This window comes from Alexandromys fortis, unplaced genomic scaffold, assembly GCF_014885135.2.
Source record: "Alexandromys fortis isolate MF-2015 unplaced genomic scaffold, M_Fortis_MF-2015_v1.1 scaffold_183, whole genome shotgun sequence".
In the NCBI taxonomy this organism is placed as follows: domain Eukaryota; kingdom Metazoa; phylum Chordata; class Mammalia; order Rodentia; family Cricetidae; genus Alexandromys; species Alexandromys fortis.
The window spans coordinates 3024204-3046526 of NW_026068079.1; the positions used below are offsets into that span (position 1 = coordinate 3024204).

Below are 22323 nucleotides of genomic sequence, written 5' to 3' on the forward strand. Positions count from 1 at the left end.
CTGGCTCGGGCTTCATGAGTGACCTCAACTTTGCAGAGAACATTGCTAATGAACGTTCATCTTCTCTACTTCCATGTTTGGGTTCACAGATGTCAAAGCAAAGACAATTTTTGGCCAGGGAATCACACAGCTCAAGGTAAGCTATGAGAACAGAGATAGAAATGGCCCAGCTTCCTGGCCTCCCAGTCCCCAAAGCGTATGGTATAGAACTTTAGTGGTCTCAGAACGAGGAGGCAGATGACAAAGACCTTTCTGAAGGTCAGGGCCAGCCCAGGCGAACCTATCTTAGTGCTTTGGCTGAACTAGAATTTGGTAAGATGGCTATTGCTGTTGCGGGGGCCTGTGGATGAACCCGGGAGATCTTTGGGTTTATGAGCTGTTGGTTGCAGGATGTGCACCATGTGATAGGCACAGTCTTTCCGGTTGATACTAGAGAGAAATGATTGACAGCCTGCCACTTTATAATCTGTGAGGACAAGGTGGCCTGGGAGACAGGTTCTGAGGATTAATTGGGGCTCGCATTGGACCTAAGGAGGCGATCAAAGCCCAGGGACAGAGTCTAGGTGTGAACGAACTGGACAGGAAGTGACAGCCTATGACCTGATGCCTGGAGTTTAACACCAGTTTTCTTTCTGGAGGGCAAATGTTCCATGCTTCAAAAAGAATGCTTGAAATGCACACGGAGGCTTGGCTGATGTGAACCAGCAACAGCAGCTCAGCCCAGCCCACGCGGGCTTGGCTGATGTGAGCCAGCAACAGCAGCTCAGCTCAGCTTCGGCTCTCACTGACTGCACTGAGCACCCAGCTTCCAGTGTGCCTACAAGTGTCAGGTTGTGGCCCCTTTCCCAACAGCTGAGGGAGATTGGAGGCGTCCACCATTAGCCAACCAGAGCCCACCTTCTGGAATGTCCCAAGTCTGAAAACATTCCTACATTCTTCAGGGAGTGACATTCAGTTCCTGTCTAGATTTCTCCACTGTGAACAGAGGTTCCTCTGGTGCTAAGACCCAAATTGAAGACATTATGATGGAATCGCCCAGAACTTGCCCTGGAGTAGAGACTGTGTGGAGGTTCCTGAGAACAAAGCTGGAGTGAACTGGACACAGTCTTCTCTGCTCTATTGTGAATCTGAGAATCAGCAGGAGAGCTCGGGCAGTCTGTTGAGGCAAAGAGTGCAGGCTTACTCCTCAAGGATAGTGTTTTGGAACTGGGAACATAACAAGAAGCCTTTGAGTTTTTAAACCATCTTCACCCCTCTTGTTGGGGATCTGGAGACAGGGCTCTGGGTACAGTGCTTTTGAAGTCGAGGTATCTTTCAGTTGAGTAATGCTTTAGGACTGGAAAGAGGGGGCCAGTCCAAGCCCCAAGTGGTAGAGGTGCTTTTGCAAATAACCAACAGGGGTGGCCATTCTCAGCCTGATGTGCATGCAAGCTCATCCCACAGCTGTGGTCACCGGAGGACCAGGGACACCAAGTTCTTTATTTATGGGGAGGTTGTGCTCATCTGTCCCCTCTTGGCATCTGGACTGTGTAGAACACGAGTTCCCATCCAGGGGAATCAGCAGCAAGGGCTAACAACCCCTTTCACAGCGTTCAGTCAAGCTCATGCCCACAGGATGCCAAGTGTTCAACCAGCAACGTACTGTGCCACACCAATGCCCTGACTGCAGGTCTGCGGTGCCTGTGGGGACCTCTGAGGGCTACAGACTCCCAGGGGAGAGAGGGAGAGAGACTGTGGGTCTGGCAGACACAGACGTGGAATATATGATGGTCCCTGAAGAGCTGGAGGTTAGGATGTGGTGAGTCATATGGAGATGAACATTCAAGAGGTGGACACACACACTACCACAGGCAGAAACCAGGCAGTGGCCTCCTGCTGACATTCCCGACCCCTAAAGCCACACGCTGCCGACTATGGCTTCTACCAAAGCCACAGCCAAGGAACCACGACTCCTCTCAACTCCCTACCCCAGACGCACAGCCATATGCTTGACCGCTGCCATGTGCGTCCTGATCACTGCCTCTGAGATGAGCTTAGTTTACAGTGTGACTTGTCATCAAAAAAGGGGCAAGTAAACCAAACAAAACAAAACTGCAGAACGTAAGCTACAACATTCATTGCCTCCCAGCAGTCTAAATCAAAGGTGAAAAGAAACTGAATCCCCAGAGAGATAAAAAATTGCATTGGAGGAAAAAACAAAAACAAAAACAAAAAACCTTGTGTGTAGAGTCAGCTATACATCTCTGGAAAAAAATGTCTTTTTTTTCTCTCTCTCTTATATTAAAAAGTAAAACATCAGTTTTCTATTTTTCAAGTCTCCTTTCCTGACTTGGGGAGATAGATAGTGTGTATCTAAGGCAGCTGCCCCAGACATCCCAGGGGGAGGTCACAGGTACAGCAGCTTAATGCCCTGAAGGTGAAACAAGGAATGAAGTCCAGTGCAGAAACTGTCCATCTGATGAGCAGCTGCGGCAGAGGAGGGGGCCACGGGTTCAGGGGTCGGAGGAACGCAAAGGAAGGGCTGGAGATGGGGAGGGGACTTCAAGCCACTCAGCTGCCTGAATATTTCACAATCTCAGCTTCTCCCACTCTGCACACCTGAAAATGGAGTCCTTTGAGCCCCTGCCCGAGGAAAGTGAAACCATCCGCTTTCCCAGTCTCTCGGCTTTCCTGACACACCCAGCTCAATGCACACATGCCCGAGAACAGGCATGTGTACACACACCAGGTTTGTGTGTGTGTGTGAGTGTGTGTGCGTGCTCTGCCTGTGCACTGAAGCATGAGCTCCCCACACCCTTTACCCATGCAATGTCACATGTGTGGGTGTGGACACATGTGCACACACACACACACACGCGCACACACACACATACACTAAAAAAAAAGCACTTAAGTTTCCAGGGGCATTTACAATGAGGTTCCACAGTGTTTAGAACTTAAATTTCTTTGTGACAGTATTGTGTGTGTTTTCTTAATGTTTTTCTTTTCATCTTTTGTCTGTTTGTTTTCCCCAAAGTCGAGTCTTAAAGCATGTTAGATTTCAAAAACATGAGCTTGTTCATGTCTTCTGGACTAAGCAGCCGCCTCCTTTTAATCAGAAGTGCTTGCTCACACATATTTACACACCCGCTTCGAGCCCCCACAGCAGGAACAGCCAGGAGCCAGAACGCAAGCTTGGCGAGTTTCGTGTGCTTTTGGGTCACACATGACCAGTACTGGAAGAGATCAGGAGTGGCCTGGAAGAGAGGTTCCTGAAGGTAGTCATACACTTCGTTCTTGCCCAGCCGGTCATCCTCCTGAGTTGTGGGGTGTTCGCCTGCAGCTGAGCGCGCCTTCTTGGCGGCAGGCTCAAAGTCGGCCTCCTCGGCCCAGGACTCCTTCACCTCATTGATGAGCTCACACACCTTGCTGATGATCTCCTCGTGCTGGTAGGGTGGCACTGGCCGCAGTTTCTGCTGGGGATCCAGGATCATGGCCACCTTGTGGGCTGGGTGCACCTTGAAGTTCTCCTTGAGAGCTTCTAGGAAGAGATGGCAGAGCTTGCTGACAGTGCCTGCGTCGTTGGCTTTGGCTGTGAAGAGCTTCTCCAGCCGGACGTAGGTGGGCAGCACCAGCTGCAAGGTGGGCTGGCTCTCGTTGCTGAGCTCGATGACTGCCTGCTTCACAGGTGTCAGGATGGCGGCCAGGTTGCTCAACAAGTGCTTGTTGAGGCTCTGGATGAGGTTCATCTTCTTGGCACGGCTATAGAACTCACAGATCTGCTCATAGCGCTCATGGACCAGAAGCAGTGAGTCTGTTACTGAGTTCCAGCAGGGTGGGGGTGATGTCTCCTCCAGAGAGCCAAAGGTCTCCTTGGCCAGGCCCGTGGAGCCTGCTAAGTCCTCACACACATTGAGCAGCTCGATGACCTCATGCATGCTGCGGGCCTGCAGTGTCCGCTTGCTCAGCACACTCTGCACCACTGAGTTCAAGGCACAGGCTGAGCAGCGAAGGCACATGCCAGCCTTGGAGAAGGCAGATGTGCTCACCCGGCAATCCGTTACATACACAGTCCGGATCTCTGACATCACAAACTCTGACAGCACGTTCTGCACCCAGTGATGCACCAAGTCACCGCTATCACGAATGTCTGCACCCTTCACGCCTAGCACATAACTCTTGATGTGGTTGCCCTCAGCCTGGTAGGCCGTAAGGATGTAGCAGGAGTCAGGGCCTACACTCTGGGAGTGGCATGTGACACCAATGCCCAGGCAGGCATTGCTGCCCAGGGCGCATGTCACCTTCACCTTCACCTGGTTGTACATGCGTGGCAGGTGCTTCAGTGCTAGAGTGTTAAAGTTGCCCAGGATCTCGGTGACTGAGAAGGCTCCATAGCGGGCGCCACTGTCTACCAGGGTTTGGGCCAACTTGAGGAACTCCTTCCCACTGACCACGCTCAGCGCACCCAGGTCAGTGCACATGACCCGCAGTAGCCGTTCTGCAATGTTCTGCCGCTCCTTCTCAGGGATTACACTGTTGGGTGTCAAACCACTAGTTGTGGCTGGCAGGGGACACAACGAAAGAAGGATTACTTTTGACATTCAAAGTTTAACTTGGCAGTAGTAATACTCTAAAGGGCTAGTATGAAGATTTATTGAGACTTGCATACAAATTGGTGTGGTCTGCTTTTAACAACTGACGGCACCATAGGGATAAAGTTCTATGACTGAGTAATAATGCCATGGGCATGAGAACTGTGTATAGTGGTATGTGTGCAACATACTTGCCACAGGTGCCAAGCACCTAAACCTTTGAACACAACCTTTTCCTCAACAGGAATTACATAGGAGTCTTTCTTGAGTAATGTGTTTTAGGGACAGCGTCAAGAGAAGAACTTAGGAAAACTGTGAAAATGTGGGGTTCTAGTTATGATTCTGGCATTATGTAGTGATTTGGACACAAACATGCACTGGGACCTACTGTGGTTGGCACTGTTCCTCTGGGCCTGAGGCTTCCACTTCTCCTCCACCGCAGCAGGTGGAGATCGGGACTGGCTGGAGGCCATGTTGTTCTCACTGTCCGCTGCAGGTACAATGGGACAAGGCATTACTCTGAAGGCTAAGGGGGCCATAGGGAAAGCAACGCACGACCCCAGGGAGTTCAGTTCAGGCTTCTCAGAAACTGTCTATGCTTTCACAGCCTCACCTGCACACTCTGGAAACTGAGGACCATGGTATGGCTACCACACAACTTCAGAAAGGACTATGGAGATGACAGGGAAGAGGCCAGGACACAGATGACTCTTAGAACAAAATACAGCCCTGAAGTGTGTGTGCACCCCAAGTACTCCAAAATGTCTCACCATCTCCCACTTCTTCAAGGTATACTAGATAATCAGACCAGAACAAATGTTGCTGGGGTAACAAGAGAATCTGTATGACGACGAACTGGCCACTTTACCTAGAATATGAGTTTAAAAACACACGTAGCTTTAAACACAAAAGAGAAAACTGAATTGACACAAATAGACAAATTACCACTAGAGATCTGACTTATTTCTCTTACCAACTGTTACTGAGCATAAAAGGGTTGGGGGAAGAACATACATGGATTGAGCAGACAACAGGAAGTCTATGTACAGGCTGCAGAGATGACTGAGGGGTTAGGAGTATATACTAATCTCCCAGAAGGCTGTGTTCTATAGCTCTCTACACTAATTCCAGCTCCAAGGGCTCTAGTGACCTCTCCTGGCCTCCACAGGCATCTCACATACATGTGGCATTCACTTATCCAGACATATACACATAAAACAAATATTTTTAAAAAGAGGTCTAACAATAAGCAACTTGAGCCAAAAGTAAGGAGAATAAATAACTCAGCAGAAACACAAATGAATGAAGTAGAAAATGGACAAACATAAAAGAGCAAAACCAATAAAAACAAACACCAATTCTTTGTAAAGATCAGTCTACTTGATAAAGTTCTGACCAGAGTCTACAGACCATCAGGACAAAGAAAGAAAATAAGTCATCACCACAGAGCCCACAGATGCCAAAAGGACGAAAAGTAACTATAAACTTTAGGCTAATTAATTCAACAAGTTAGGCAAGACAAACACCTCAAAGACACAAAGAAACAAAGCTCATCCCAGAAGAAATGGATAATTTGAAATTCTGTGCCCATTAAAGAAACAACTCATAGTTAAGTAATTCCCATAAAGAACACTTAAAAGTTCACTGGTTGATTTTTATGAAAAACTTAAGTAATAATATAAATTCTATACAAATCCTTCTAGAAAACATGGTAGTAAGATTACCCCACAACTCATTTTATGAGACTACTATTGCCATTGTTTGACGGTAGCCATTCTGACTGGAGATGGGATCTTCTAATTCAGCATTTAAAAATACTTTATGTGTATTTATGTTTTGCCTGTTTGCATGTCTCTGTTGAGATTAGAAGAGGGCGCTGGATCCTCTTGGACTGGAGTTACAGACAGTTGAAAGCTGTCGTGTGGGAGTGGGGAATTGAACCTGGGTCCTCTGCAAGAGCGGCCAGTGCTTTAAATGACTGAGCCAGCTCCCCAGCCCCAGGAGATAAAATCTTAAGCAGTTTTAATCTGCATTTCCCTGCACTGAGGATGCTATACACTTCCAAAAGTGTTCATTTGCCATCTGTATTTCTTCTTTTGAAAACTCTCTGCTTAATTCCATAACCCCCTTCTAATTGGATTGCTTGCTTTCTTCATGTTCATTTATTGAGCTCTTTCTAGACACTAATCCTCTGCCCAATATACAGATAGAATTTTTTCTTCCATTTTGTAGGCTGTCTCTTTATTCTAATAGATTCCTTTGCTGTACAGAAACATTTTAGTTTCAGGAAATTGCATTGATTCACTGTTGGTCTAGTCCCTGAGCTGTGAGTACTGCTCAGAAAGTCCAGCTATTGAGGTGTGTTCCTCACTTCCTTCCCGCAGGTTCTGGGGTCTCCACTATTGAGGTGCACTCCCCACTTCCTTCCCGCAGGTTCTGGGGTCTCCACTATTGAGGTGCACTCCCCACTTCCTCCCCGCAGGTTCTGGGGTTTTAACTCTCATGCTAAGGTTGTTGAGTTTTGTGCGAGATGAAAGATAGAGATCTAGTTTCACTGTAAACTAGGGCAGACATGTTGGAAATAGGGTTTCTCAAATAAATAAAAAACATACACTAACAAAGAACTAGAAATTAAGCTACCAGATGACCCAGCTCTATTTCCCTTGGGCATATGCCCCAAATATCTTACATTACACTGTAGAGACACTTGCACACCCATGCTCAATGCTGCTGGATTCACAACAGCCAGGAAATGAAAGCAGTCTAGATGTTCATCAGCTGATGAATGGCTAATGAAAATGTGGCACAAATACACAATGGAATTTCATTTAACTATAAAAAATTAAATTATGACATTTTCAGGTAGATGACTGGAACTGGAAAGAAAAAATATACTGAATGAGATTACCCAGACGGGAGAAATACCACACTGTCTCTTTTAAATGCAAATTCCAGCTTATACTCCAGCTTTAGCCTGGAGATGAGAAAGAGGATTTCAGGATGTGGGTGGGAGCAGGGGTGGGTGTGTGTGTGCGGTAATGTGGGGTGTGATAAAGCCAGGAAATGAGGGCACACACCTTTAATCCCAGCGCTTGAAAGGCAGAGGCAGACAAATCTCCAGGAGTTTGGGGCCAGCCAGGCTTACAGAGTGAGTTCTAGGAAAGCCAAGGCTACACAGAGAAACCGGCTTCAAAAACAAAACAAAACAGAGGGGAGGGGAGGGCACCAGAGCACAGGAAAAGAAAAGTAGAGAGTGGCAACCCTGGGGGCAGAAGTGGGATGGGGAGTGGTGGATGGGGATAGAGAGGGCAAGGGTTAGCCAAAACATGGGATATATAAAAAAAAAAAAGCCCTAAAATTTTTACTATTTTGTAATGCAATTTTTAAGCAACCTATTTTATTTTTATTTTTAATTTTTATTCATTTATTAAAGATTTCTAACTCTTCCCCGCCACCACCTCCCATTTCCCTCTCCCTCTCTCAATCAAGCCCCCCTCCCTAGTCAGCCCAAAGAGCAATCAGGATTACCTGCCCTGTGGGAAGTCTAAGGACCACCCACCTCCATCCAGGTCTAGTAAGGTGAGCATCCAAACTGCCTAGTCTCCCACAAAGCCAATAGGTGCAGTAGGATCAAAAACCCATTGCCATTGTTTTTATATAAAAATATAAAGGGCAGGGGCTGGAGAGATGGCTCAGTGGTTAAGAGCATTGCCTGCTCTTCCAAAGGTCCTGAGTTCAATTCCCAGCAACCACATGGTGGCTCACAACCATCTGTAAAGAGGTCTGGCGCCCTCTTCTGGCCTTCAGGCATACAGACAGAATATTGTATACATAATAAATAAATATTAAAAAAATATAAAAGGCAGATTGATGAGAGACATCCGTCATGACTTGATAATGCTTCTCCTATAGGCAGTGAGTTACCATACAAAATTCCACACAAAATTTGGGTACCTCCAAAAGAGTTGGTCAGGCCCCCAAACAACTCAGGCTCTTGTAGTCCTCTTGGCTGCCAATCAAAACTAGAGTGTAAGTGCCTATGCTGCAGACTCTACATACATCACTTAGAAAACAGAGAGTCGCTGGAGCTCAGCTGGGAAACTTCCTCCTTCCTGGCTCACTTCCAAAGAGCCAGATGTTGTGATGCATGCAGGTAACCCTAGTAGAAAAGGCATCAAAGGACTTCCCTAGCTGTGAATCTTACTAACTACAAAACCAAACTTCTAGAGAAGATGTGCCCACCTGAGTACTAATGGCACAACTCATGTAATCAACTAATCACCTATGATTCAATTCAATTCAGTCACTCCACAGGAAGCAATTCATGCTTAGTATTGAAAGCCAGGTCAACGATCCATACTCGGCAAAGTCATAGGCCCAAGGGTATAACTCAGAACTGTTCTTTGACTAAAATGACTAAGCACCTCTTTTACACAAATAGACAAAGTTACTCTTAGCCCGAGATAAGCCTCTTTTCGGTGAATAGAGGTGACTGCAGAGACTCAGGACTGCCCAAGGTACTGAGAGTAAGTGATGTCTGAGTGCCCATCCCTAAAAAAAAAAAAAAGTATACTACCCCTCCTAAGGCTCTGGGAACACCAAGGACAAGGGGTTAAGGGGTCAGGAAGAATGAAAGAGCTGCAAGACAGGGAAAAGGACTGAAAAATGTGACCTAGGCACGACACAACCATTAGTCACGAACCCACAGCAGCTGTAGTAACCTGCACTGGACCTGCATAAGCCTCGCCCTGACAACAAGCAGCCATGGATGTGAGAAGGGCTATCACAGACTCTGGAAGATGAGGGAACAACCATCTTCAGTTGTGAATCCACTGCTAAGCTCACCAATAGATAGTTCTAAACCCACTGTCTTAGTTAGGGTTTCTACTGCTGCAACAAAGCACCGTGACCAGAGGACGGGTTAGGGAAGAAAAGCCCAACACTTCAGCATTGTGGTTCACCACAGAAGGCAGTCAGGACAGGAACTCACACGGGGCAGGATCCAGGAGGCAGGAGCTGATGCAGAGGCCATGGAGGAATGTTGCCTACTGACTTGCTTCTCATGGCTTACTCAGCCCACCTTCTTACAGAACCCAGGACCAGTAGCCTGGGATGGTACCACCCACCATGGGCTAGGCCCTCCTCCACTGATCACTAATGAGAAAATGCCTTACAGCTGGATCTCATGGAGGCATTTCCTCAGCTGAGGCTCCTTCCTTTGATGACTCTAGCTTGTGTCAAGTTGACACAGAACCATCCACTGCACCCACAGTCACACAGAACCACCACGGTCACACAGAACCACCCACAGTCACACAGAACCACCCACAGTCACACAGAACCACCACGGTCATACAGAACCAGCCATGGTCACACAGAGCCACCCATGGTCACACAGAACCACCACGGTCACACAAAACCACCTGTGGTCACACAGAACCACCCACGGTCACACAGAACCACCTGTGGTCACACAGAACCAGCCATGGTCACACAGAACCAGCCACGGTCACACAGAACCACCTGTGGTCACACAGAACCAGCCACAGTCACACGGAACCAGCCATGGTCACACAGAACCAGTCACGGTCACACAGATAGCTGTAGTTAAATTCCGAGAGTCACAAAACAAAACAGATGTGAATGGGAGGAAGTGCTTTGGTTTGGGGTGGTGAACAGACAGGAGTGGAGGAAGTTGAGAGAGGTAGAGAATGAGAGTAATGTGAACACATTCTGTATATATTCACATCCCCCAGACTAAAGTTTGTGAAGTCTGAAATCCTCTGCTCCAGGCATTTCAGAAGAGCGATACTCAACCTGTTCCTCCAACAGGTGATGGAGTAATAGGTACCTACCAGGCTGTCTCAGAATGAACCACAGTCTGAATACATCACCCCTGCAACCCTCACTTGGGAGGAAGGCTTGAGAAGCTCTCCCAGTGGAAACGAACCCCAAAGTCAGGAAGTGGCTCAAGGCACCAGAAATCAGAGGTGGCCGCCTCCTCAACCCACAACACAGACTTCATTTATTCTCTGGAGAGCCTCCTGGTGCCTCTTAGCTGTGCTCTCACCGTCCTGGTGAGGTCTGCAAGGGCTCAAGTCCACTGACCGCACCGGGACAGACAGCAGCATCAGTGCGGATGTTAGCCATGTAATCTGGAAGGAGCTCACCCCCAGAGAGAATACTGATCTATCAGCACTGATTTTATAACCTCGGCAAGTGGATTGAACCACTGTGGCTTCAGATTATTTTTCTTGGTGTCTGGATGCAGACGTGCAGGTGCATGGGTGTGTGCTGTGACTGAAGGCTGCAGGACAACCTTGCCTGCTCTTCCCCATACCTTCTTTGAAGACAGGGTCTAACACTAACATGTACCTTACATACTTTACTGGATGGGCCAAGCTGGCTGGCCAGGGAGTCCCAACGTTCAATTCACCAGTCTCTGACTTTTCAAAATAGGATAACAAGTGTGTATTGCCACGCCTGGCTGTTCTATGTGGGTTTGGAGAATGAGATTCTCATTCTTACAAGGCAAACACTGTACTGACAGCCATTTCCCCAGCTCTTCCGTGTCCCCTTCTGTGAAATGGCAGTAAGGTGGCATTTGGGAATTAAGTGGTGAACATGTCTAAAACTCTCAGACCAAGACCTGCCAGCAAGTATCAGTGAAATGATGTTAGGCAGTTCTTATGCGTTGGGCCAGCAGTTGTGTTTTCTGGACCGTTATAAAAAAGATGGGAAGTCAAACTTGTAGAGCTCCATGTACCACAGTCAGCACATACCCGACACTGGCAGGCATCACTAACCACAGTCGGCATCATGACTGCACTGCCAGCAGGGAAGACAGGTTCCCTCCAGCACGTAAGTTTACTCGTGTGAATTAGCCCGTGCCATTCAGCAGCTCTAATGAGATTGGTGTACTGGAGGCTGATCCCCCTTATCAGTGGTGCTGGGAACTGCGCAGCTCACAACACTTAATTTCCCTCTATGAAGCCAATCCTTTAATCCTGATTTAGTCTGGCTGGGATTCCGCCTGGCTTTGCACTGGACGGCATTCTCTGGCTGCGCTGGACCAGCACAAAGAAGCTCTTCAGTAACTCAGAGCAAGCCAAGATGCTGAAGAATAGTGAGGGCCACTTCCTGGCTCAGGCATACTTGCATCATAATGGTTTTGTTTTCCAACTGCAGGAGTGATGGAGAAGCATCCACATACAGACTCACGCCTAATTACAGCTTCCCCAATTGGTAGAAACAGGGGAAAGCCCAGGAGACCACACACACAAACTCACACACACACACACACACACACACACACACACACACACACACACAGAGAGAGAGAGAGAGAGAGACAGAGACAGAGACAGAGAGACAGAGAGAGGCAGATGGAAGGGGTGTGGATGAATACGAGTTAACTGTGGGAAGCTGGGCTGTGAGCTTGGTATCCAAAGAGCAGGACCTCAGCTACCACCACTCCAGGGCTGTAAGTTTCCCTGGAGTGCTAAGCATCCTAAATGCTTCGAACCATTCCCGGCTTACCATGGAGTCACCGGGAGATGGGAAACACTTGCGAGTGGGGCAAACACACCAGGCAACAGGAGTCTGTGTGCCTTTGCTTTGGAGACTGGAACAGTTTCCTGCCTGAGGTCTCACAGGACCTAGGGAGCAGAACTAGAGCCCCAGAGTCCTGAGCACCACTCATAGCTTGGTTGCATCTGGAGTGATTTCTGAGTGGGGGGAGGCCCCCAAGCAATATGAATTAGTGCCTCATGTGGAGCACACACCTTGAAACGAGTGAACGCAGGCTGGAGTAGCATCACATTAGCTGGTGGAGTATAACTTTGTGTGGTGGTCTGAATAAGAATGGTACCCACAGGCTTATATATCGAATGCTTAGTCATCAGGGAGTGGCACTACTTGAGAAGGATTAGGAGGTGTGGCCTTTTGGGGTAGCTGTGCCCCTGTGTAAGTCACTGGGGCTGGGCTTTGATGTTTCCAAAGTCAAAATCAGGCCTAGTGACTCTCTCCTCTTCCTGCTACCTGTGGATCTGTGTGCGGAGTTCTCAGCTCCTTCTCCAGCACCAGGTCTGCCTGTGTGCCACCACGCTCCCTGCCATGAGGACAATGGACTGAACCTCTGAAACTGTAAGCAAGACCTCTGTGAAGTGTTTTATAAGAGTTACTGCAGTCATGGTGTTTCTTCGCAGCAACAGAAACTAGAACAGAAGCTGGTAGCAGGCAGTGGGGTGTTGCTGTGACAGGCCCAATCGTACTGCTTGGGGGTGGAATGTTGACTTCGGGACACTGGATTAGGAATCAGGTGACCGCTTTAAGTGGGGCTTGATGGACTATATTAGTAGGAGCATGGAAGACGGTGCTGAGGGTGAGCTGAACTGGGGGCTCGGCTCAGGAAGTTTCAGAGGGGGAAGAATATTAAGAAAGGGCCTAGCGATCATTTCTGTGATACTTTAGCAAAGAATGTGGCTACTTTTTGATTTTGTCTGAAAAATCTGCTTGAATCCAAATTGAAGAGTTTTGGATTACTGGTACTGGCAAAAGAAATTTTCAATAAATGTGTCACATGGTTATTCATGGTCAGTTTTATGCAGATCTAGTATGAAAAGGAGCAAGCTGAGGAAGGAAAAAATACAAGATGGTGGAGATGCCAGAGCCATGAGATTCAGCCAAGAAGAGCTGCAGACGGGGTGTGGAACAAATGTGCTGCAGTCAACAAAGCTAGAAGGAGTTGGAGATCTGAAGGGCACTATGACATCAGACATGAAGATAAGGAATGTGTTTACCCAGCTGACCTTTAGTCTTGCTGTGGTACGGTGTTTCCACCCCACGCTCCCTTTCCTGCTTTTGGAATGGTGATGCATATCTGTGCCATTGTGTGTTGGAAGCATGCGATCTGCTTTTTGATTTTGGTTTTAGAGAGGTTTACAATTAAGAGACTGTAATGAATCTTACAACTTTGGATGCTCACTGTTGAGACTGTGATAGGCTATGGGGACTTCTGAAGTTGGGCTAAATGCATGTCTGCCTTAGGGTATGGCTCCGAGCCTATGGGGGCCAGGGAGTGGAATGTGGTGGTTTGAATAAGAATGGTCCCCACAGGCCTACGTACTTGAATTGTTGGTCATCAGGGAGTGGCACTAATTTGAGAAGGATTAGGAAGTGTGACCTTGTTGGGGTGGGGCCTCATGGGAGGAAATGTGTCACTGGGGGTGCCTTTGGAGTTTCAAATGCCAAAGTTAGGGCCAGTATGTCTCTCTTCCTGGTACCTATGGATCCAGATAAAGAACTCTCAGCTACTTCTCTAGCGCCATGTTTGCCTGAGTGCAGTCATGTTCCCACCATGATGATAATGGGCTAAACCTCTGAACTGTCAGCTACCCCAGTTAAATGCTTTCTTTTATTAAGAGTTGCCATGGTCATGGTGTCCCTTTAAAGGAACAGAACAGCGACTAAGACAATCTGTAAAGTGTGTGCTAGTCAGGCTCAATCTGGAGGCTTTGTAAACCTCAGAGACACAAACAGTAGCAACAGGCAGTACCAACAGTGCCAACTACTCGGCCCCCATCATGGATCACCTACATTTTATATAATATTTCTTTTTATTTCTTTGATTTTTTTTGAAACAAGGTTTTACAATATTACCTAACATGACTTTGAGTTTGTGATTCTCCTGTCTCAGGCGGGCAGAGAATGTAGGTGCACACTGCCACTCACTTCACATGTTGTTTCTACTGCCCCAAGAACTGTCCGAGGGACAGGTGATAGCTGCCTCTTTGCCCAGATGGTTCCTTTTGCAAGAGCTGGGTTGTTCCTGGGCAGAGGCTCTTGGCACCCTTCTGCACAGATTCAGGCTGGTCATATTCCTAACTGCCCACCCACAGAAACTGAGCATGAAAGAACTGTGTCATGTGTGTATCTCCTTCCCTCTCCCCACACCTACAGAGAAGAAAGACCCTGAGTACCCACATGGGAGGTCCCCAGCCAGGCTTCTTGCAATGGCTGTGTGGGGACAGAGTGACTGTTTGTGGAAATGCTGGGGACTAGGGACTCTCCCTACTGACACATCCTCCGACTAAGCACAGATTGGACCAGAAGCTGGTGCCACTGTAACTGAAGTCTGCAGGTGCAGGCTGGGAAACGGAACGCCTGTGCTGTGCATTGCAAGAGTGAAGACAGGCTCAGAGGGTTGACAGCAAAAGCCTGAACCTGCGAGGTGGAGCAGTCAGTGTCTCAGGCCTAGAAGCCTGCAACAGCCTCAACACCTCACAGCTAACTCCTCCAAGAGCTCCACTGAGCTCTGGGGCTTTGGAGAGAAAGAATGGTCAGTACACAGGAATGCCTGGGGAAGACCCGAGCAACTGATGGCTTCTCTACCCAAGCCTCTGCTCCTGTTGACAATACCCATTTCCAGGTCTCGTTTCCTGGCCTGCAACCTCTCGGGAGCCCTTCTTCCACCCCCACCTCCAACCCATCCTGAGCTGGAGCTGAGATCCCAGAGCTTGGACTAGTCAGTGGCTGGGAGCTCAGAGGGTGGGTGCCCAGGAAGTGGAAGCATTATGTGTGTGCTGGGTTATGGGCGAGATGGGGAGGGGTGTGTACTCTGATCGGGCTCTGCTCGTCACTTCCGTTTGTATGTTTGGGTCCCCTTGGCCTTACCTGCGTGGGACTGCATGTGCTCCAGCAGGTTGCTGTAGAACTGGAACTGGATACCGCAGGCACCGCATGTGTAGGGTTCTGGGGAAGACAGGTGACATGTGACAGGTGGCTCATACCCAGGCACCCTGATACTGGGCTGCAGGCAGCTTTGAAGGTGGGGGACCCAGATGCATACTTGGGGCCCAGAGCCCAGCCTATCCACTGGCCTGTCACTAGCCTGGAGAGGGAAACGCTGTGGAGAGGCAGAAACACAGAGAAGGGAAGACCGGCAGAGACAGGCTGCTCGCAAGGGGCCTGCTCCTTATCAAGTGCTTACTTCATGCCAGGCACTGCTCTGAGCGCACAGGAAAGGACAACATCCAGGCACTGGGAGCTCTCAGGAAACACTCTGTGCCCCTTGCGGTCCACAGCTCAGCCCCCTGCCCATGGCACCACACACGGGCCACTGCTATGGACAGAAGGAGTGAGCAGATGCGCAAATGAACATGGAAACTCACAATGGGAGGGTAAGAGAGAAAAGAGCTGGAGGAAGTGCAGCCGCGGAGTAGGACTGGAGAAAAGGAGGAGGCTGGGCTGAGGGCGACAAGCTGCACCTGCACCATCAGCTCTGCGTATTCAGGACTCCACCAGTACCTGGCCAAGAGGGAGGAAGAAGGAAACAAAACACTAATAGGTAGACGTGGAGGGCAAGAGGGAGGAGGACGGCTTGGAAGAAAAGTCCTGAGGCTTCTGGTCATCCAGGAGTGGGTAAACCTGTTCTCCCTCCTGTGTGCTCAGGATTCTGACAACCTGCGCACACCCCTGCACCCTCCCGGGCCCTCTGCAGCCTCCACAGACTATTGCTGGCCCCATGGAGGGCGGCCCAAGGCCTGTCCAAGTCTCGTGAGGCAGGAGTGTTCATTCCCTGACCTGCCTTGTCCTCTCCAGCCCCCCAGCAGGAGCATCACTTACTCTGCAGGAGAGGGAAAGGATTGGAAATCAAGGGACTTGCAGTTTCTGCGAAAGAGAAACAATTTAGCTAAGGTTTTCTTCAGTCCTGGGGCTGAGCCAGGGGGCACTCTGGGTAGGCAGGCAACCTGTGAGAAGGGAGGTACCGCACGGTGCTGGTAGGGCCATTTCTCTAGGGTGCTCTGACAGTGAGGCTGTAGGATGTAGGTACGATGCCCGTAAGGCCATACACTTGGTGACAGAATGTTGGAAACTGTCCCCAGCTTCTGACAGTAGGATGGGAGTGCTTGGTACCTGAGTAGCCCTGGATGGTATTTGCTGGCATTGCCAGAGGTGAGGTTGGCACAGCCTCCAATGTAATAGGCAGCAAAAGTGAAGCGCAGGCAGAGTAGGCGGTCCTGGCTCTACCTACAGTCTGGGGAACCTGGGGCTACAATGGAGTTATCCTGAGCCTCAGTCTTCTCATCCAGAAAGTGGGGATAAAGGGAACACTATGCCCACAGGATTGTGGTATGGGTGAAGCAGATGCAACACACAAAGCTCTGAACACATGCCAGCCACGTCGTAAGCACTCAATAAACAGTGGCTGCCAGCAGCAGCAGCAGCAGCAGCAGCAGCAGCAGCAGCAGCAGCCACCGCCACGGCCACCTATGGCAGTGCTGTTCCCAAACAAACGTCAGCCATGGTGTCAGGAGAGGTGCGAGGGGTGCAACAGGACTTGGCTGAGTCCAAGTCCTGCCAGGAAAACCAGGTTCTAATTCCAGGCTGCCACTCAATCCTCTGTGCCCTTGTACGGGTCATGGCATCCCTCCTAGACTAACCCCTTAGAGAGGCTCGAAGGGTCACTCTGCATTGGAACTTGTGCCGATTGCTTGGTTTACATCAAAGGGGAAAAAAAAGCATACAAGCCTCAAAGCAATGCACCCTCCTCTCTGCCTGCGTGCTCTGGGGCAGTTTCTGCTCCTCAAGCACTCAACACCAAGGAGGAATCAGGGCTCATCGGGAGCACTCACTGGAGGCAATGGATCCAGAGTGGTTGCTTTTATTACTAGGCAGAAGCCTCCACCTAATGTCTGTGCTCCTTGCTAAAGCCCATGGTAGCTAAGATGCACGCCATTGCCCGTGTACATCAGGCAGTGTTGGCACGGGGGCACTCACTCAGCCACATTCCAGCCAAGGGTAAACCCTGGAGTCCAAAGCTCTCTCTTCTGCAGGCTCTGAGGTACCACTAGAATCCAGAACGAGGCAGCCACTAGGTGGCAGCAAACACTATCAAGAGTGCTCATGCAAAGCCATAGTGCTGAAGGGGCTAGAAGAGCATCTATCTGTTCTGTGGTCCCAGGTCCAGCATGGGTCCAGAACCTGGGACCTCTGGCTCCCGTAAACCGTCTTTCTACTGAACCCCTTTTGCATCTCCTGAAAAGAAGCATGTGACGGCATTACTTTTAACTTAGCAACTGACTTTCTTAGGGCTATCCATCTGGGCTGGCCGAATTGATGCCCGAGTTTGGGGTTAAGGAAGTTCCTCTCTCTGAGGACAAGGGACAGCCACAGAAGAGCATCCATGGACACAAAGGCCTTCTGCTCTCCACAGGCTCCATCGTCTCTGATTCCCCTGCTCAGTTCCCCTCCCACCATGCACCAGAAGACCCCATAGTGCCGCCCTTCTCAGGTCACACGTGATGTCCTGTCACAGGCACACTCACCGCTGGAATTCTGTGAGCTGCTGTTGGTCTCTTCAAAGTGGTTCTGTGCTTTGCCTTCTACCCGCCGACTGAAGGTGCTTTCTGCTGGGTGGAGGGGGGGATGAGAACGACAGGGGAGGGATCAGCTTGTCTGTCAGGTCAGAGTGGGCAGAGGGTTCCTGGAGCTGGGAGAACAAGAACCCTGAGCCCCCTGGTTCCCAAGAGCATCTCTGGGTAGTGTCTGGGAGGTACAGGGACAGAGGGGGAAGAAGTGGCCTGCCTAAGGGCCAACGAGAAGACAGCAAACAGGTCAGGGTCATATGTGTACGGCCAAATCATTTAAACGAGCTTTGTTACCCTGGCAGATTCTGCTGCTTCAGCCCCCACAGAAGAGGATGAAGGATGACAGCCCATTATCTGGAGGCAGCTCTGGCCCAGCAAGTATCCCAAAGCATAAAGGATGTCTTGGGACAGACGCACAACAAGCAGAAAGGAAAAGGCCAGAGACCAGGTGAGGAGGTTTGAACTCCCTGTTCCCTGTGAGCCATGTCTGACTGCTTTCTGAGGGCTCCCCATCATCCACGCTCTCTCTCTCTCTGGAAACCCCATAATGCAGAGACAGGCTCTGGCAAGCAGAACTCTATAGTTACAGCCCCACCTGCATAAGATAACCTAGCCTTTCCACGGTGCTCCAGGCACTAGAGGGCATGGCTAATTTAGGAGATGCAGGTCTCAGGAAAGTCAACTTGAGATACTCAATCAGCCCAAACCCTTTAAACAGCTTGGATGAGGTTACCACAGGCTCAGAGAAACTAACCAGAAGGTGACTCACTGAGCTTCAATTAATGTATCCTAAAAAATACTGGGTTCTGTAATTTCCTTCCAAGTGCTGTTCCTGGGAAACCACCTAGAGGAACACCATTCACCGGTCCATCCTTCCCAGGAAAGTGCTGGGTGTACTGGGTGTACTGGGTGATGGGTGCAAAAGGCAGCCAGAGGCAGCCAGAGGCAGGCAGAGGCCAGAGGCAGGCAGAGGCAGGCGGAGGCAGGCAGAGGCCAGAGGCAGGCAGAGGCAGGCAGAGGCAGGCTGAGGCAGGCAGAGGCAGCCCCAGAGGCCTGCTCAGTTCTCTTACTGCCACTTCCAGGTCTCCCATAGCCTGTAGAGGCTGCTGGCGTTAGGACCACGCTCCTTCTGTGTCCAGCATGTGTAACAGCACATTCTCTAGCTACAGAGGGGAGGAGCTCTCACGCTTCAGCACCCACTATAAGCCCGGCACTGGGTCCGAGTTTTACCATCATGGTCTTTAATCCTCGCAGAGCCATGCGGCTGCGCGGTACTGCCCATTGAACAGACAGACAAACAAACTCCAGTTAGCAGCCTCCTGTCCACTAAGATAGTATGTGAGGCTTGACTGGAGGCAGGTGCTTCCCTTCTAGAAAGGAAGGGATCCCCTTCTCTACTGTAGCCTGTGTTCACAGGAGGGCAGGCAGGTAGGCAGATCCTTGTTCGGACTAGCACATGAGTATGACTTAGTGCAACTCAGGTCACCAGCTCCCGTACTGAGTCCCCATTGCTTGACTTTCCTGGTGCAAGGGCGTCTGGTTGGAAACCAGTATGCGGTATTTCAGGTGTAATATTCACACCAACAGTCATATTCTCTAGGATAATGGCAGTGGCTGGTGTGCCCATGCTTGCTGGACACTTGCCTGAAGAGAGCAACATGCAATGAATGCCAAATGCCACGAACTCCCTGAACAATTCTCAGTGCAAGCTGAGGGCTTTAAAACACCAGCTACAAAGCTCAAGCAAAGGCAGAAGGCATGGCCGTGCCATCTGATGGGGGGGCCCATGACAGCCAGTCTCTCCAGGGCTTTTAATGCTGAGGGCTGACCCCAAGGCCCCCCACAGTCACTCTACCCCTGAGCTAGATCCCCAACCCTCCTCTTACTTTAAGACAGGGTCTAACCAAGTTGCCCAGTCTGGCCTTGAACACACTCTGTAGCCCAAGTAGGACTTGAACTTTTGGTCCTCTCGACTGTAGTCAAAAACAAAATTGTCACAACACGGTAGTTAAAAAATTCCACACTTCAAGGCTGGCTGACTCCCCTTCTTTTGGGAGACACACGCACAGTAAACACAAGACCACAGCTTGGCCCAAATTAGCTTGCTAACCAGAAGAAAGACAAGCAGCGCTAATTCCCAGCCAGGTCACCAGTCACCAAACGATGCCAGGGCTCACGTATCTGCCCTCTCCGTGCAATCACTGTGTGTTTAGAGGATCGCTTTGGCCTTCTGAAGGCAACCGAAAGGCCCACAGCCCCCAAAGCACAGCACCATCATCCGGGTATGTGGCCCAAGGCTTTCCTCATGCAAGTCGGAGACTCGGGGTGCCTGGCAGCTGGTACCTAGGACTCAGTAGGTCTTATATTCTGGAGGAAACAATCTCTGGGGATTTTGCTGCTCAGTCACCTTGTGGAGACAGGGTTCCTTTTTGCATAGGACTGGAAAATTCTGGAGCTGGCTGGCATCCTCTGGTTTCCTGCTGGGTTTCATGGGGGAACTCTAGGGAGTGGGAAGGCAGGGTGACAGAGCTCCTGTCGGCCGCCCTACCTGGTGGAGAGCATATCTGTGGTGAAGCGGCTTGAGAGGGTTTTCCGGAAGGTGAAAAGGCAAGCTCATGCCAAGGGGTCCAGACAGAGTGGGGTTGGATGGTCACAGACAACGGCACGATTACCATGGTAAATGATACCTGCCATGGGGCCACTGTGGCAGGGAGGTGGCAGCCAGTGGTAGGGATGGTGGAACTGGGAAGGAGGCATCAACCACTGCCCTGCAGGACCATGGCCTAGGAGCCTGAGCAGGTGTCTCAGCACAGTCAGCACCCAGGGCTCTACAGAGACTCTTCTCGTGGTCAAACATTACCAATTTATCTTTAATAAGAAGCTTTTAAACTTCATAAAGGCCAAATAAAACAGACCCCTTCAGGCTATGATTTGGGGAAAATGTATCAAATTACTTTTAAAATGTTTGTGAATTTTGTTGTTTGACCCTCCAATTGAGGTCCAGAACTTGGTCTGCCAGGGTCACTGGTAGCCAGAGGCCACGGGTCCCAATCTGTACCAAGGAATGATGGAACCTTCGGTGTTATTCCATAGGCAGGGAGTCAGGGAGGCATGGGTAATGGCAGCCATCCATACCTGCAGTTGCCTTGCTTGCTGGAGATCCCGAGTTTGGAGTTCGAAACGTTTGAGTTTGGGTAGCTGGAGGGGTGCGGTGTAAGAGGGTGGTGCATCGGACCATGGAGGCTGGAGCTTTCTTCCCCGACTGGTTCGTCTGGGTCTTCGCCGCCACAAAGCGTGGAGATGAGGTGACCTCTGGATGGGAACACTCAGAACCCGTGTCTGGATCTTCTGGAGGCTCCCACCCGGGGGCAGTACCTGAGAGGATGATGTTCTTAGTCCTCGAGGGCCTCCAGAGCCTGCTCTCAAGTGACTGACTCACAGGCTACCCCGGAATGCCCACTCTGACGTATCTATGACGAATCTGCCTTCATTCTACAGAGAGCAAGGGCTCAAGCTCCTACCCGGCCTGAGAACCTTTGAAAATCGGAATCTTCCCTAAAGTCTGACCTTCAGTTCATGCTCAGAGCTACCCATTAGTCACCATCACCTCTGTGCAATTTCTGCGTGCCCACATCCTTAGATAAAGGGCATCTGGACTATTCCCCAGGCACGAGTACATTTTCCCGGCCCTTTTCCTCCAACGGGGAGTCTGGCCCATCAGTGGCGATGAAAACCAGACAGGCAGTATGGTCTGGGTTCCGTGCTGGAGTAGGGAAGGGACAGGGTCTGGGAACTGCTATTCTTAGGAGGCTCGGGACCTGTCACTGCCAACAGAGGTATGCCTGTCCCCTGTGAGGTATGGGAACTCTGACTGGACCCTCTACAGAGCTAGGTTCTGAGTGCCCTGAACCTATCTCTAACCTGACCCACTCAGAAGAGCAGCAGACAAGGCCTGTTTACTGAGACCGTGTAATGTCTACAGCTATATCCCCTGATGGCAGAGAGGAGAGGGGGGTCCTAGAGTCCTGTGCACAGGGCCTGGGGTCAGTGTTCTCAGCCAATTTGTCTTTTGGGCTCTGTGAGGGTGGTGGGGCCTTGTTAGGTGGGGCCTGCTCTCAGGACAGTGCCCATCCTGGGAGTCAGAGACTCAAGCTGCCGCATCACAGGCTGAGATGAAGACCATTGAGCCCCCGACTTCCAGCCGTTCCAGCACTGATGCAGAAGTCAGGGTCCAAGGAATCCGGGCCCTACGCAAACCGTGGCTCTCCTTGACGCGGAGCAAGCACAGAGATGCTTGCCTGTGGCAGGGCTGACTGTGCCAGGGGGAGGGGAGCCATTCAGTCGCGACTCTAACAGCTTCAGCCTAGCTGAGGAGATCCCGG

General features: G+C 50.1%; 1 protein-coding gene across 3 annotated transcripts in view; it reads right to left on the minus strand.

Moving 5' to 3' along the window:
• Window positions 1-2117: 2117 nt before the first annotated feature.
• The window catches only part of Znf618 (zinc finger protein 618), a 174274-nt gene continuing 154068 nt past the window's right edge, over window positions 2118-22323 (minus strand). For all 3 annotated transcript variants that reach the window (XM_050121782.1, XM_050121781.1, XM_050121783.1), the window contains 5 exons: window positions 21077-21316; window positions 17900-17980; window positions 15246-15323; window positions 4960-5061; window positions 2118-4540 (listed from right to left, as the gene is read on the minus strand). In XM_050121782.1, the coding sequence (XP_049977739.1) occupies window positions 3024-4540; window positions 4960-5061; window positions 15246-15323; window positions 17900-17980; window positions 21077-21316 (2018 nt within the window). In that variant the 3' untranslated portion in view covers window positions 2118-3023. The remainder of the gene's footprint in view (window positions 4541-4959; window positions 5062-15245; window positions 15324-17899; window positions 17981-21076; window positions 21317-22323) is intronic.